This window comes from Rhinolophus ferrumequinum, chromosome 6 (genome assembly GCF_004115265.2).
Source record: "Rhinolophus ferrumequinum isolate MPI-CBG mRhiFer1 chromosome 6, mRhiFer1_v1.p, whole genome shotgun sequence".
Classification (NCBI taxonomy): domain Eukaryota; kingdom Metazoa; phylum Chordata; class Mammalia; order Chiroptera; family Rhinolophidae; genus Rhinolophus; species Rhinolophus ferrumequinum.
Window position 1 is genome coordinate 41,278,115 of NC_046289.1, and position 14,833 is coordinate 41,292,947.

Below are 14,833 nucleotides of genomic sequence, written 5' to 3' on the forward strand. Positions count from 1 at the left end.
GGGCACAGATTTGAACCAATGTACTGAGCCTTTACATAGGTCACGTGGTTTAAATCTCTAGGAAGCCGATACCATTAGACATCAGGGAGTGAGAGGGAAAGACGCTAAGAGGCTCTTGCCAGGGCTCCTGCACGGCGCCCTCAAACTCCCGGAAGGGGAGCGCCAGGGGCAAGCTTCAGCGGGTTCATGAGGAGGACAAAAGCCCGGCTGCCACACAGAAACGTAGGCCTGAGTGAGGACCAGTCAAGGCTGCCAGCAGCGGAAGGATAAGGTCGGCGCAGAGACCATAGCTGGAAGCCAAACGCAGACTGCTGGCGAGAAGCGCCAGCCCACTCGCTGCGCGGAGGGGTTTCTCACGCCCCCTGCTCCTGGGTGACTGCACCGGAGGTCGGAAGGAAGGGGGGCGAGGGATGAGTCATCCCGCCTAATACCTTCTTCCGGGTCCCTTCGCCAACGCACGCCAGCCCCCTCCCGAGATCATGCAGCGGGGAGCAAAGACTCCGCTCATCCTCAGTCCTCCACCAAACCCCCTGTGGCCTGCGGAGGAGAGGAGAAGAACGGGGCGTGTGGCCAATGAGAGCTTCGCTCCGTCGCTGCTGTCCAATGGGCGGGACCTAGGCGGGCAGGAGGGGGCGGTCCCGGGGTGGCGCTCAGCCCCGCGGTGCTGTAGCTCACCGAGAGCGGTTCACAGGGAGTCCGCGCCTCGGCTACGCGAAGAGGCGCCGCCGCTGCCACCGCCGCCGCTGCTGGCCAAGGTGCTGGACACGACAGGCCGGTGGCCACCTCGCCAGCTCAGCCACCCGTTGCAGCCGCCGCTGCCTTGCTCCCAGCCGGGTCCCCATGGAAGAGATGGAAGAAGAGTTAAAATGCCCCGTGTGCGGGTCCTTCTATCGGGAGCCCATCATCCTGCCCTGCTCTCACAATTTATGTCAGGCGTGCGCCCGCAACATCCTGGTGCAAACCCCGGAGTCTGAGTCCCCCCAGAGCCGTCGGGCCTCAGGCTCCGGTGTCTCCGACTATGACTACCTGGACCTGGACAAGATGAGCCTGTACAGCGAGGCGGACAGCGGCTATGGTTCCTACGGGGGTTTCGCCAGCGCCCCCACTACCCCGTGCCAGAAGTCCCCCAACGGCGTCCGCGTGTTTCCCCCGGCTATGCCTCCACCGGCCACCCACCTGTCACCGGCCTTGGCCCCAGTGCCCCGCAACTCCTGTATCACCTGCCCCCAGTGCCACCGCAGCCTCATCCTAGATGACCGGGGGCTCCGCGGCTTCCCCAAGAACCGCGTCCTGGAAGGGGTAATTGACCGCTACCAGCAGAGCAAAGCCGCGGCTCTCAAGTGCCAGCTCTGCGAGAAGGCGCCCAAGGAGGCTACCGTCATGTGCGAACAGTGCGATGTCTTCTACTGCGATCCGTGCCGCTTGCGCTGCCACCCGCCCCGGGGGCCCCTAGCCAAGCACCGCCTGGTGCCCCCGGCCCAGGGCCGCGTGAGCCGACGGCTGAGCCCGCGCAAGGTTTCCACCTGCACAGACCACGAGCTTGAGAACCACAGCATGTACTGCGTGCAGTGCAAGATGCCCGTGTGCTACCAGTGCTTGGAGGAGGGCAAACACTCCAGCCACGAAGTCAAGGCTCTAGGGGCCATGTGGAAACTGCACAAGGTGAGTCCTAAGAAAACCCTGCCCTAACTCCCCGCGCCTCCGATCCTCCAGTTTTGCAGCATAAAGTCCTCTTCTTTTGCGCACAGTGCATCCCAGCTGGGGCGCAATGCAGGTGCCTACAATATTTGCTTCCCCCGTATGGTGCATTGCAGGAATCGCAGGGTGATCTTAAACCACGTACTGGGGAGTTGACTGTCCCCACAGAGTTGTTGCGGGGGTGCTTTAGAGCAGGTCTCCCCGGGCGCGCAGCTTGCGAGGTAGGCGCAGGACGCCCCCTCTCCGCTGCGGATGTGCAGCTCGCGGCTGAGGGCCAGCATGCAGGAAAGCGTTGCGTGACTGGGTAGAGCGGCGCCAGTGCCCTACTAGGCCGACAGTGCCCCTCCAAGGCCGACAGTGCCCCTCCAGAGCAGAGCCGGCTGCGGGGCTCTGGCCGTGGTCCCCGGGAGACGGTGGGGGAGGTTGGGTGGTGCGGACCGCCGGGGGCTGGAGCTGTTAGGCAGGCGCGATGAGTCACCGCCAGGGCGGGAGAAACGCGGCGGGAGGAATATTGATGAGTTCTCGCTGGCCCAGACCCTGCGAACCAGCTAGAGGGGTTGCGAGTCGAGGTGCTATGCTCTCAGGAGGCAGAGGAGTGGGGTGGGGAAATCCTATGGTCGCCTTGGCAACACGGCTTGCAGGCTGCTATCCTAATCCTCCCGGAGGGGACCTGTGGCTGGAATACGTAGCAGCAGGACCGAAGATTTCTGTGTGGTCGAGGCCTGAAAGCTAGTCAGGCGTGTCTTCCAGGGTAACCCCCTCCTCCCAAACACCCACACACCCATTTGTCTGGGAGTCAACCCTTTTCCTCTTTCAGGAGTTGTCTGTGCAGACTTTCAGACACCTGTTACCGGATTTATCTTTCCGGTCTTTTCTGATGGCGCCTACACCAAAGCTCGCTTCAAGAAAAGTGCCTTTAACGTTGTAGGTCATGCCACTCCTCTACTCAAAATCCTCCAATCATCCCCCGTGTTTCTCAGGCAGTCCTTAGAAGGGTCCATCAGGACCTACGGGACCTGTTCCTCTTTGGCCTCATCAACCTCATTTCCTCCCACCCATTCCCTCTGCTCCAGCCACAGTGTCCCTCTTGCTGTTCCCCAACCAACACCAGGTACCTCTGGCCCCAGGGCCTTTGCATTGATGTTCCGTCCACCTGAGATGCTCTTCCCCAAAATCTTATATACATATCCAATTGGCTCACTCTCTCACCTCCTTCAGATCTTTGCTCAGATGTCTTCTTTGCCACAATTGCTAACTTTCCTGAACACAATTGCTGCCACTCACCTCAAACACTCGTTAGTTCCCTCCCTGCTTTTTCTCAATAGTAGTTACCACTACCTGGCATGTATATAGTTTAGTGATCATGTGGTTTTGTATATCTATTGCTTCCCTCCCTGTTCCCCCCACTGGAAAATAAGCTTCAAGAGGAAAGAGATCTTTATGTTATGCCAACATGCTTGGAAGGAAGGGAAGCACTCTTGAGATGTGCCTTAATTTGACTTCTACTTTTTAAATAATCCACTTAGTTGGGGGTGTGAAGGGAAGGGCAGGAGTTTAGGATTCTTCTAGGGAGGGTTTCTTCACATCATTTAATTGTAAGCCTAAGGATAAGGCAGGCAGTAAAGATGGTGTTCAGCCATTCCCTGGAGACTGGAAAGCCTAGCTTTTAAGAGAGGCCATTGATATTTTATTTACAGAGAGAGAAAAAAAAGCACCATTTTCAGCAATCAGGAAGGTTTTCTCAACTCAATATTAATTGAATGTGATTCACGTTTACAGTCATTTGTGTTCTTACATATAACCTGTTAAACCATATTAGTCCTAATGGAGATTTAATTCTGCACAAACTTGAGCCCTACGAGGCATATGTCACTATTTTGAAAATGCTTCAATTTAATTTTTTTAGGAGACACTTAATTTTGAAAGTTTTAAAAATTTAGTTTGTGGCCAACTGTTATTTCATTTTATGATATCACTCTTAAACAGCCAACTATAGCCTATGTAATGCCGGACAAAACTATTCTTGGAACAAAGAAATTAATCACCCTGTCTGGAAAAAGAACTTAGAGCCACACACTAATTATGATGGTCAAACCACAGCATTATTTTTCTGTGAAGAAGAGCCTATACTTCATAGGTTAAGACTAAAAGCAACCTTTAAATCTATCTAGCCCCAAGTAGCTTTGAAATGTTAAACCATTTGTTTTATCAGTAATGAAAGTGTAAGTAGACACTGTGGTGTGGACTTGTTTGAAATTTGGATGTCTGCCAAAAAAGAATAATATTCAAGCTCTTCAAACATGACATAAGTAGGCCAGCAAGGTTATGTTGGTTTATTTAAAAAAAAAAAAAAATTCTTCCCTGATCTTTTGCACATTTCTTCCAAAATGGTAAGTAGATATAATTTTGTTTTGTCAATATCAGGATTATTAAACTTCCAAGAAAAAATAAGGCAGAAGGATGGCAGATTTTAACATTCACTTATCATGTGTTACATGAAAAACAAACATTACTCCCCCACCTTATCTCCTTAATATGGCAGTAAATGGTAAACGCTGGATTTTCTCATACACTCTATTTATGTTCTAGTTAATGATACCTCTATCTTCACAAAAGGTCATGAGCCAGAATTTTTATGCCCTTCAAAATATAGGAGAGAGCAAAGAATTACCCTAGGTAATTCTCCTAAAGTTGGGCAGGTAGTTGTTAACACAGGTGATTATTAGACCTGAAAGTTGTCATTAATATTCTACCATATTAATTAGCCATTTCTAGTGATAAAGAAAATCCTGTGAATAAATCTTTTCCTTGGACACTAAGTTATTATCTTACACACTCAGGACAAAATGTCTGAAGTTAATTTTTTAAGTGGTTTTAAAAACAACTGGCTAACATTCATTAGTTGTCAATTGACCAAATTAAAATGGTTTTCAGATATATATGGCCTTCAAAATCCATCAAAAATAATGCATGAAGTGGCCTTATAAAGTATCTGGTAACAGTTTTTATTTAGTATCAGCATTTGCTATATTCCTTTACCTAACTTTGGTTGGTATAAAGAATTGCTACACACACAAAAAAATGATTTTGTAGACATTGTCAAATAGACAATTGGAATAATTGTTATTACTTTGTTATTTCAACAGTTCACGTTCCTAAATCTAACATTATCCTTGAATTCCTAGTGTGTTTTCTCCATCATTGACTCAATAATATATTTGTAACCGTTCTTTTGTGTTTGTGCTTTTGAACAAGGATTTTGTTTTCCTTTGTATCCTAAACACCTGACTATTCATTCTGAATCTGGTCTCAAATGTTATTTCTTATCTTCTTTTTTTGATGAAGATTTGCAATTTAAACACTTTACAATGAAGTATCAGTTGTTATGCTTTCATTCTCAAAATATTCTGGAAAAAATTTCCTTTGTACTGTGGTGACATTTCATCAAGTATGTCTGTAGCAAAATGTGTCATTTAATGTAACTAAAATAATCAGTTAACTATATATCAACAGTAAACACAATATAATCTAGGTGTTCCTGTGGTAAATAGAACAGGTACATCTGTTGCATGATTTTTAATTTTTAAAAAATTTACCCCTAGTACAATCAGAACATTCTGTGTGCAATGTAAACATTCTTAGAAGTATTAAGGAGAATGTACAGAGACATAAATTGTTCCTCTTTGTACTGAGACATAATGGAAAGAACTCGATGACAGGAGATCTGGGTTCCAGACCTGGTGCTGCCACTTGCTTGCTGGTAATGTTAAGCAAGTCTCATAAGCTCTCTGTGCTTCCTACCCACAAGGATGGAAAGGAGCTAAAACTATATTTGTGAAGGTACTTTGAAAAAATAATTTAAACATTTGTAACTTACTGATTTCAGTTTGACCCAAGAGAAAGTTTTTGTATAAAACAGAAGTTATGGTCTGACTATTCAACAAATACTACATGAAAATCTCATCCCCCAGGTTGGGGTATTTTGCTCCTTTCAAAGCACAGAGTGCAGTACAAAGGCTGCTCTGGAAAGTGGCCTAAAAAAGTGAACTACATCTTTATAGGTCCAGAGAGAGTACTCAGTTGAATTAAGCTCAGGGAATAAGAATGCCACACAAAGACTTATTTATGTATTAAACAAAGGTATCTTTTTCAATAACAAAGCTAAAATGATAACTGATACGACTCAGTTTTTTTCAGATTTTCCAGTAAAGATATTGGTATCAATTTGAAGTTTTGGAAATTGTTCTTTCTGTATATGCCATGAAAATATGCCGTTAATTAGAATTTCAGGTCAAATCACAGTTTGCATAAAGTAAGAGCAAATGATCACAGCCATCTGTTAAGTAATAAGATAATGCATAGGCAAAACTTACCTTTACCATCAGTACTCGTACAACACATTGCACTTCTTTCACCTAAAACCTTTTCAAAGTGTGTATGCATATAACTTAACATTGACACCGAGATAGCATTCATTACAAGATTAAGAACAAAATAGTTTTAAATAATATCATTTTTATCAGTTTTATCAGGGATTGTTGGTTGTAAGGAACAGAAACCCACTTAGGTGATCTCAGAGGAATTGATGGGAAATGAAATAAAATCAACTCACAAGGATAATGGAACTGGAAAGCTAGAAACTAAGTTCACTCTGTATCAGTCAGTTTGGACTAAGTTATCCTGCAGTAACAATTTCCAGATCTCAATGAATTACAAAAACAGCACCTAATTTCCTTCTCATGTCGATATCTCAGCTATGGCCATCCTCCACATCCTCCTTATTCTTGAACTTAGGCTGAAAGAGAATATTTGGGATATGCCAACCTTATGGCAGAGGAAAGAGAGCAAAGCAGAACCACTCACTGTCACTTAAAGGTTCTCCTCAGGTGTGACATGTCACTTCTATTTATATTCCATTGGCTAAGACAAGTCATGTGGTCAAACCTGATGTTCGTGTTTCAGGAATTACATTTGTGGGGACAGAGTCCCAGAGAGCGGTTTCCAGGCTCTCAACCTCATATGGAAAGGTGCTGGCTCAGGTAGTGGATGGCCATCAGCTGTGACTAGCTGGCCATCAGCCATTACCGGTTAGCCGTTAGCCACTAATACAACTGCTGTGGCTACGCAGATTGGTTGGTTGGTTGGCAGGCAGAAAAGCTGACGGCGGATTGTGGATCATGTGGATCCTACTTCTGTGTCTCGCCTGACCACCAGCTAGACTGGGGTGCAGGAAGACTGCTTGTTGGGGTACTGGCGGATGTTTGCTTTTATGTCTCCAACCCAGCCGCCGGTGAGAATATAGTGGTATGACTCCCCTATCTATGGCTCTGTGGGTGTTCCTTTTGGCCTCACCATATCCTGCATGACCAGAGTCCCTGCATGACAACATTCTTTCAACAGAGAAAGGCACAAGAGAGGAGTACTGTAGAGTTGGATAGAGAATATTTTGAACATACAGTACAATCTGCCACATGCTTAGCTTTCTCATTCTCTGTTTCTCTCTCTTGGGATGGGTCTCCTTAGCCTGTACAAGGCCCAACCTGGCTCCTCCAGCCCCAACTCACCATGACATTTCAGTTTAAGTGTCCACTGTCATCTAACTAGTGACTCTGTGTCTCTTTGTTTACATTTTCAAGTTTAGAAAAAGAATCTGATTGGCTCAGCTTGAGTCAGGTGTTTAGTGATGATCGTCTGGCTCATGGCCCCACCCCTTTGGTTAGGTGGGTGCAGAAGACTAGGCACTGACCTCAGGTGCAAAACTTAAGAGGGCACCAAAAACTCAGTATAAAAAATATTGTAATTCAATATCTTAAAAATAAAAATGAATATAAAAAGAATCCACAAGGAGCAAAATATCAACATTTTAAATAAAGACAGGATCAATAACAGTGCCATGCTGAGCTGTACTGTGGCCTGAGTCAAAAGGAAACATCAGTAATATTGATCCTGTTTTTGTTTACAATTTTGATCTTTGTTCACCCTAGATTTTTTTTGCATCAATATTTATTTTTTAAAAATATTGCATTAAAATATTATATATGTTGATTACTGAGGTTTTTGGCACCCCCTTCAATTCTGCGCCGAGGAGAGTGTCTCCCTCACTCACCCTAGCCCTGGCCCTGATGAAGACTCACTTGATGCAGACCTGGGTCCTACTGTCACCCTACAGCAAGTGGACAGCCCAGAGCAGAAAGCCTTGGAGAGCAGTAGGGCCAGTGAGGCACTGGCAAGCCCCTCTTGTACAGTCTAAGAGAAAGGCATTCCGAGTGCAGAATAAAGAAAGCCCTTTTACTCTGCCTAGATCTTCTGCCTTTTAGCTACAACAATTTCTTGAGCTGCTTGGGAAGGGAAACCATAGAGTTGACGATGATGGAAAAGAAAACACAAGTAGAGAGAACACTGGCAGCTGTAGCTCAGTGTGCTTCCTGTCCCAGCAATGCTCCCACCACCAAGTGGTTTGTGCGAATGCTCCTATTATTATTCTGTCTTAGGTGACTGTGGCCACATCAGAGCTAAGTGGTCCCTCACTTTGCAAGTGTAGAAGTAAAGGAAGGAGGGCAGAAGGTGCCCAACATGATTTCGCAATGACTACGCAAAGAGGTGTTTGGCTACCTCTTTTAAAGTATGTAGGTGGGTTGGGAGTGGGAGGAAAATAAACCTATATAGTTTCATTCCAATAATGCCATATATTTGTTAAAAGATAAGAGCTTTAGTAGCCGTGGAGTTTAGTAGTCTGTCTATTCATCCGTTGAGAGCCTTAGTTTGTGGAAATATTTGGAGTATCACACAAGTTTGGGAAACAGGATTGCAGACAATGGTTAGCCAATATGTCAGTAAGGATGTTAAGTGTTCTTAATTTCTTGTGTAGGCAGATTAGACTACTCTAAAATTCCAGGCTCTAGATAAATGTCCATAATAAGCCTACTTAAATCTTATGTTAATTCTTGAAACAGATATTAAAGTCAAAGACAAAGAGGTTAAAAACAATATAAGGTTTTGTAGTATTTACATGCATACGTTGAATATAAATTGACTTGGATATGTGCTGCTTCCCTTTCTATTGTAAATAACTCTTAAAAATGATTTTAGACATCAGTAATACTAATGTAATTAAAAATAACTGCGCGGATCTACTTTGGACTACTTTCAGGCTCTGTACACATGATGCCAAATGACTAGCTTACTTGAGTTTTTCATTAAATTGTGGTGAATAGAAATAGATTGTTTTTAAAGTACTTTTGATAAAGCAAAAAAAGAGAAGCAAAAAAAAAGGTTAAAATTCTAAGTTGCTCCTTAGAGTGACAACATAGCACAACAATTTGTGAAAAGGAATGGAGTAGTGCTTTGCCTATTACATTCCAGGCTTTGCCAATATTTTCATATTGACATTCAGGATCAGTTTTTAACCATGAAGAAAAGTTAGCTATAAAATGGCCGCCAGCAGTGTAACTAGATCATCAGAGACCTACTAGGTTTTGTCAGCAGCATGTTTAATTCATCCCAAAGCACATCTCAAAGCCAAACACATTCCCTGGGGTGTTCTCACAGCTGTTTCATCCCCAAACTTAAACTGGCCCCCTGCCTTAAACTGAGAACTATTTCAGAGTGAGATTACTCAGAAAACAATCCAATATGAATGCACAGCATGCACTTGATATCATCATCAGGGAAATCATCACAGTTTCTATTCCTGTTTGGCCGTGGCTTTGCCATCTTTTTAACTTTTCTGATTTACAGTGCAGCATGTTGGCCACGAATCTAGTCCTAGTCCCTTCTGCCTAAGTTACCTCTTCCTTCCTGACTTTCATGACCTTCCAGCTTCCCCACCGAGCCCTTTCCTCCACCACCTGCCCACCACCAGTGTCTTAGACCAGACCTTCAGATCACCCAGCTAAGCTTGCCAAGCCCCGCTCAGATGAGCCGAACTTGACCCCTCTGTCCCAGACCAGCCCGCCAACCGGGAACCTAGTGCTGCTCCCCATTACACAGAGTTACCACTGCACCAGCAGCACCCCGACCTCAACTGGGTTTGATTATTGAGACACTTTTGAACTGCAGAAAGAGGGTTTTCTTCATTTTGACTGATTTATTTTAAACTGTAAAAGCAAGAAAACTTCTCTTGAGTTTCTAGTCATGAATAAATAAACATCACTGACTTTTCTCTCCTCCTCATGTGCCCCATCTCTAGAGACTCATCCACCCCATGGTTACAACTCCCATTTGTACCCCAATGTCTGAAACAGATCTCGTAATCTCATTCGCCTTCCCTTTCACAGTGTGGTCCCAAGCTTTCCATTGTCTTCTGTCCACCCACCTCCATAGCTCCCATCTCTGTGCTCTAACACGAACATGCTCCCACTGTATTATAAGTGCCTATGTTAGAATCTCCCACTTGACCCTAATAACTCAGTCATGGACTGTTTCTGAAATGTCTTTATTTCCCCCATTTCTGCACTTAGTAGATGTTAGAAAAAGGTTTGTTTAGTGAAAAAAATAATTAGTAGGAAGATTAATGATTAGCAACATGTCCCAATATTTTATTTCTCATAGTAGCCTGACAGTAATCATTAAATTTAAAAATCTATATTTTATAGTTGTTGCCTAAAAGGAACTGAGCACTTGGTATGTGTCAGGAACTGTTCTAAGCTCTTTACAGGCCCTTTGTCATTTCATCTTCAGAATTCACACATCCTCCTCTGAGAAAACTAGGGCACAGAGAGATTCTAAAGTCATACCAGTTGTAAGTGGCAGAACCAGGGTTTGAATCCAGGTTGTCTGAGTCCAGAGCTCATGGATTTAACTGCTATTCTGTGCTACCTGCTGATAATCAGAGGAAATATGTGACCTATACAGCACAGTTTTATGGTTTGATGCATTACAGTGGCATAACTGAGATCTTTTAGTTCTCATGTATGGAAAGTCTGAGAAATTAAAAGTCATTTGTCTCCTAAGTCTTCTTGTGACAAAATAAGTTTAAAGAGGAAAGTACAGGACAGAAAGAAGGGAGAGACATGCTGAGTATTCCATAAACCGGATCACTGGAGGTGCGCTGAGAACGCCAGATTCTCTTGTGAGCGGTCCATCCTGCCTCCTTGTCAGAACCCAGCAAGCAACAGATGGGCAGTAAGGTCCTATCAGCTCAGCCACGGATTCGTTATCCTTCTTCTAACAAAATAATCATCTTAAAATTGATTGACAGAAATGACATAAAAGAATAAGTAGAAGGTTTTTTTGACATTTTTCAGTATCTTTATTTCTGCAGATCTAAAACATTTATAAGTCTATCTTGGAAAACATAAAAATATGTTTAAACCTGTAAGTAGGTATCTGCTGTATGTTTACCTTCAGTTTTTTTCTTGTACCTTTTGCCAAGGTGGTTGAAGGAAAATACATGTATTCCTGTTTAAGAATATATGCCTGACCCGCCTTTTACCATAAATTTAAAAAGGACTATATGAATTGGAAAAGCCTATTGTTTAAGATTGGATTTAAGCACTGTCAAATAGAATTGTTTTTTCATAAGCCTTACATAGGACCAGGATGTGGGTTTTATACTAATAGCTCTGGTCAAAGAAGAAACTGTTCCTTAAAGTAAAATGCTAAATATTGTTGTTTGGTGTGGGAATCGCGACCTTCATTCATTAGCCTGTACACATCGATGGTTAACTCGCATCTACTGCTAATTTATTCATGTGAAGCTGACTTTCCAGCCAGATAGCATCAATTCAGCTTTATTGAGATTTTTATTTATCCTCTCTTTACTCTTACTTTGCTTGCAGCTTGCATTTTAAGAAGCAACTGTTTGACACCAAATACTTATCACTGTTTCCCATGCTCTAAGAAAAACCTGTTCTCACCTGTGCTGAGAGGGGGCCAGACTGTTCTCACCTGTGCTGTACATCAGTCTAAGACATTATCTAGTCTATGAACAAGACAGGTTGAAGAGAGAAATAAATGTAAACATGGGGGGAGGTTTAAACAGTTTCTACCTAAGGCTTTTTGATGTTGGAGGGAGCAAATGCTTGGCAGATCAATTATACACAGGTTCAACTGTAATTGCAACTCACCAACAGCTTGAGGGAAATGAGTTTATAACATAATCTATCATTTTTTGATCATCTATACTTTACTTTTCATCAATGCCAATAACCAACGGCTGATTTTACTACAGATGTGCATAGTGTACTACGTAGTGTTACTGGTGATATTCACGTCATCACCCACCCACACCAATTCATGAAATTGATAAAATGATGTCACTTATGCTCTGCCATCCCCCACCCCTGACGTGTACGAAATGTTATCCCAAGAGCATTAGTCACATCAAATCAAGTATAAAATTGGACTTCCATCCAAACTCATAAATTTTACATGACACAGATAAATCTGCGGTGCTTTTTAACAAGCAGTTGTTATTGATATTATTGACCATCAATCATCTGGCCAAGACTTTGCAAAGAAATATGATAAACACCTTTCAGCACACAATCCATGCAGTATGAAGAAGCTTGATGTTTACATTCAATTCATATTATCTGGCTATCTTCTGCCATTATGGAAGTGCATCTGACATTGGTGGAATTAAAACATCATTCAATATTAAATAAAATTTTCTCTACTTTCTACTTTGAGGACCAAGAAATATAGTATATAAAAACTTGTATGAGCTCTGAATTTCCAAGCTGACTTCAGCCAGCACAATAAGGGTACAGAAAGTAATTACCATTCCCTTACATTTCAAAATTGGTACCTTTACACCTAGATTAGGACATGGATTTCTGAGTCCTCTGGTCACTGCACATAAAAATTTTGTAGAAAAGTTTGAATTGATAGTGAGGTCCCGCTATGTAAATACAAAACATGTGACTAAAACTATTAGTATTAACTGATAAAATCAACACACAAATATTTTACATGAATTTTAAAAACCATAAAACCAAAGAAGAATTCAATGCTTTTTAGCATTGAGAATATCCTTGATTCTTGTTTTCCATAAAGGCTGTTCTATTTTACATTTCTACCAGCAATGTATAAGGGTTCCAATTTCTCCAAAGCCTCCCCAGCACTTGTTATTGTCTGTCCTTTTGATAAGACTCATCCCAGTGGATGTGAAGTGGTGTTTCATTGTGGTTTTGTTTTGCAATTCCCTAATGACTAGTGATATTGAGCACCTTTTCATATGTCTGTTGGCTATTTTTATATCTTTTTTAGAGAAATGTCCGTTCAAAGTCTTTGCCCATTTTTAAATTGTGTTGCTTCTCTTTTAATGTTGAGTTATAAGAGTTATTTTTATATTCTGGGCACTCATTTTTAAAATGGAAGGGACAGAGATGTGAGCCTCTCATCTCTCAGAGATATTTACAGGAAATAAAAAGTAGATACAGAGCTGAGCGTAAGGCAAAACTTGTCAAGACTGGCCCACCAGGACCTACTGCGAATTCCTTGCCCAGCGACCTTTATTAGCCGGTTCTGAGGCAGAACTTGAATAAGCTCTGCCAGGATTGGCTCCTGACAAATAGAAAACATGGAAAAGTGCAAAAGCAGGCGGGGAGAATAATTTAGTTATCAAAGTCCCTGGGTATGGTGGCTGTGCCTCCTTGTTACCTCAAGTTCCACTTCTCCTGACTTCGATAATGCAGTACAGTATGATAAACCTCCAGTGGTGCTATGTTTTCTGTTACTTCTGTGTGTGTTCAGTGAAGCTCAACTGAAACACTAATTCTCTCTTTTGGAGGCTCTCCTGTGCCCCCAACTACAATCACAACTTTTCTTTCTGTACTCCTGACCACAACTATCAAAGTTTACCTTCACCTTGTTACTCTCTCTTTAAGGGAAAATTATATATGTCTATACAATTGAATAATGTTCCTTCATTGTAAGTAAGATTTTATTTTTTTAACATTGGCCTTCAGTATTTGCTCGAAGGATAGGAGGAAACTCCTAATGGTAGGAGTTTCAGCATGAGGCTGGAAAAGGAAAAATTTATAGAGATTAGGTTTGCCTTTGTCCCTTACACAGGGAGAGCTGCTGCATTACAGCATGGCTGTCCCCTTGGATTGGCTGTCTGACTGGCTCCTGCTCTAGCCAAAACCACAAAAGAAGTTTATAGGATGAAGCAAGAGGGTCTCCTTGCCTCTCCCCTGCTGGTGCACTACTTGCCAGCTTTTGTTGGCTCCTTACTGACCACCAGTACTCTGCAGTCCTCCCCTCCGCCTCTAGTCCCTGGTGAATCTTCTGTCTGTAAGCCCTGATTTGGTTCCAATATGTGTGCCTTCTTTCCTAATCATCTCCATGCTTTGTTCTGACTAGTGTGTGTCTGGTCTGCTCATCCAGCTCCAGAACCTTGACCAGCAACTTCTGGGGAGTCTTTCTGTCCAGTCCATCTGGCTTGTGCAGATTCGGCCTCCAGCCTGACACTGGCTTCCCAGCCCTGGCTTCGTTCCCAGTGAAGGTCCAAGTGTTCACAGCTCCTCAAATCCTATCTCATGGGTGGCACCTTCAGGGCTGGCAGGGATCCCAACAAGAGCTCGCTGTAGCGTAGTTGGCTGATCACCTGTAATGTTAAAATAAGATTATAATGTACATATCTGGGCTGTATGAAAATGTACTCACATAACTCTTTTCTTTTGAAACATGCCATAAAATGCTTTAACTCCACACAAACACAGAATCCATTGACATATAGCCACTACTGAAATGAAATATGGTGGCTATTTGGTAGAACTTGGAAGCTCTGCTTATACTGAGGACAAGAAGTACAGAGTAATTTATACATTTCATCTGCTAACAGGGAAGGAATGATTTAGTAGGTAGACTGTTATTACCCAATTTGGAAGCTAGCCAAAGACTGGTCAATTATTCTCTTCTGAGGGGAGCCAAATAGTTCAATTATATTATAGTTTGAGTCCTTTCAAGTCTTCTGTTTACTTTTATGAGAACAAAGTCATCAATTTACCATTTGCATTATTTAATTTGCATATTATGATGGCTTTTGGGTTATGGGCAGTTATCAACTTTTCTAAAACTATATGTACAAAAGGTCATTATTGTGAGATACAGCCATCAAAAATTAACCCAGTATTTTTAGAGAAATTCTTTAATTAGTATGTCTGAAGGGATTGGTATAAAATTTACA

The 14,833-nt window shown here is 42.8% G+C and overlaps 1 protein-coding gene across 8 annotated transcripts in view; it reads left to right on the forward strand.

Moving 5' to 3' along the window:
* Positions 1–274: 274 nt before the first annotated feature.
* The window catches only part of TRIM9 (tripartite motif containing 9), a 104,443-nt gene continuing 89,884 nt past the window's right edge, over positions 275–14,833 (forward strand). For 2 of the 8 annotated variants that reach the window (XM_033107761.1, XM_033107764.1), the window contains exon 1: positions 295–1,662. In XM_033107761.1, the coding sequence (XP_032963652.1) occupies positions 841–1,662 (822 nt within the window). In that variant the 5' untranslated portion in view covers positions 295–840. Of the gene's footprint in view, positions 1,663–14,833 lie in introns of all 8 variants that reach the window. The other 6 variants (XM_033107766.1, XM_033107763.1, XM_033107760.1 and 3 more) reach the window with 6 other exon arrangements.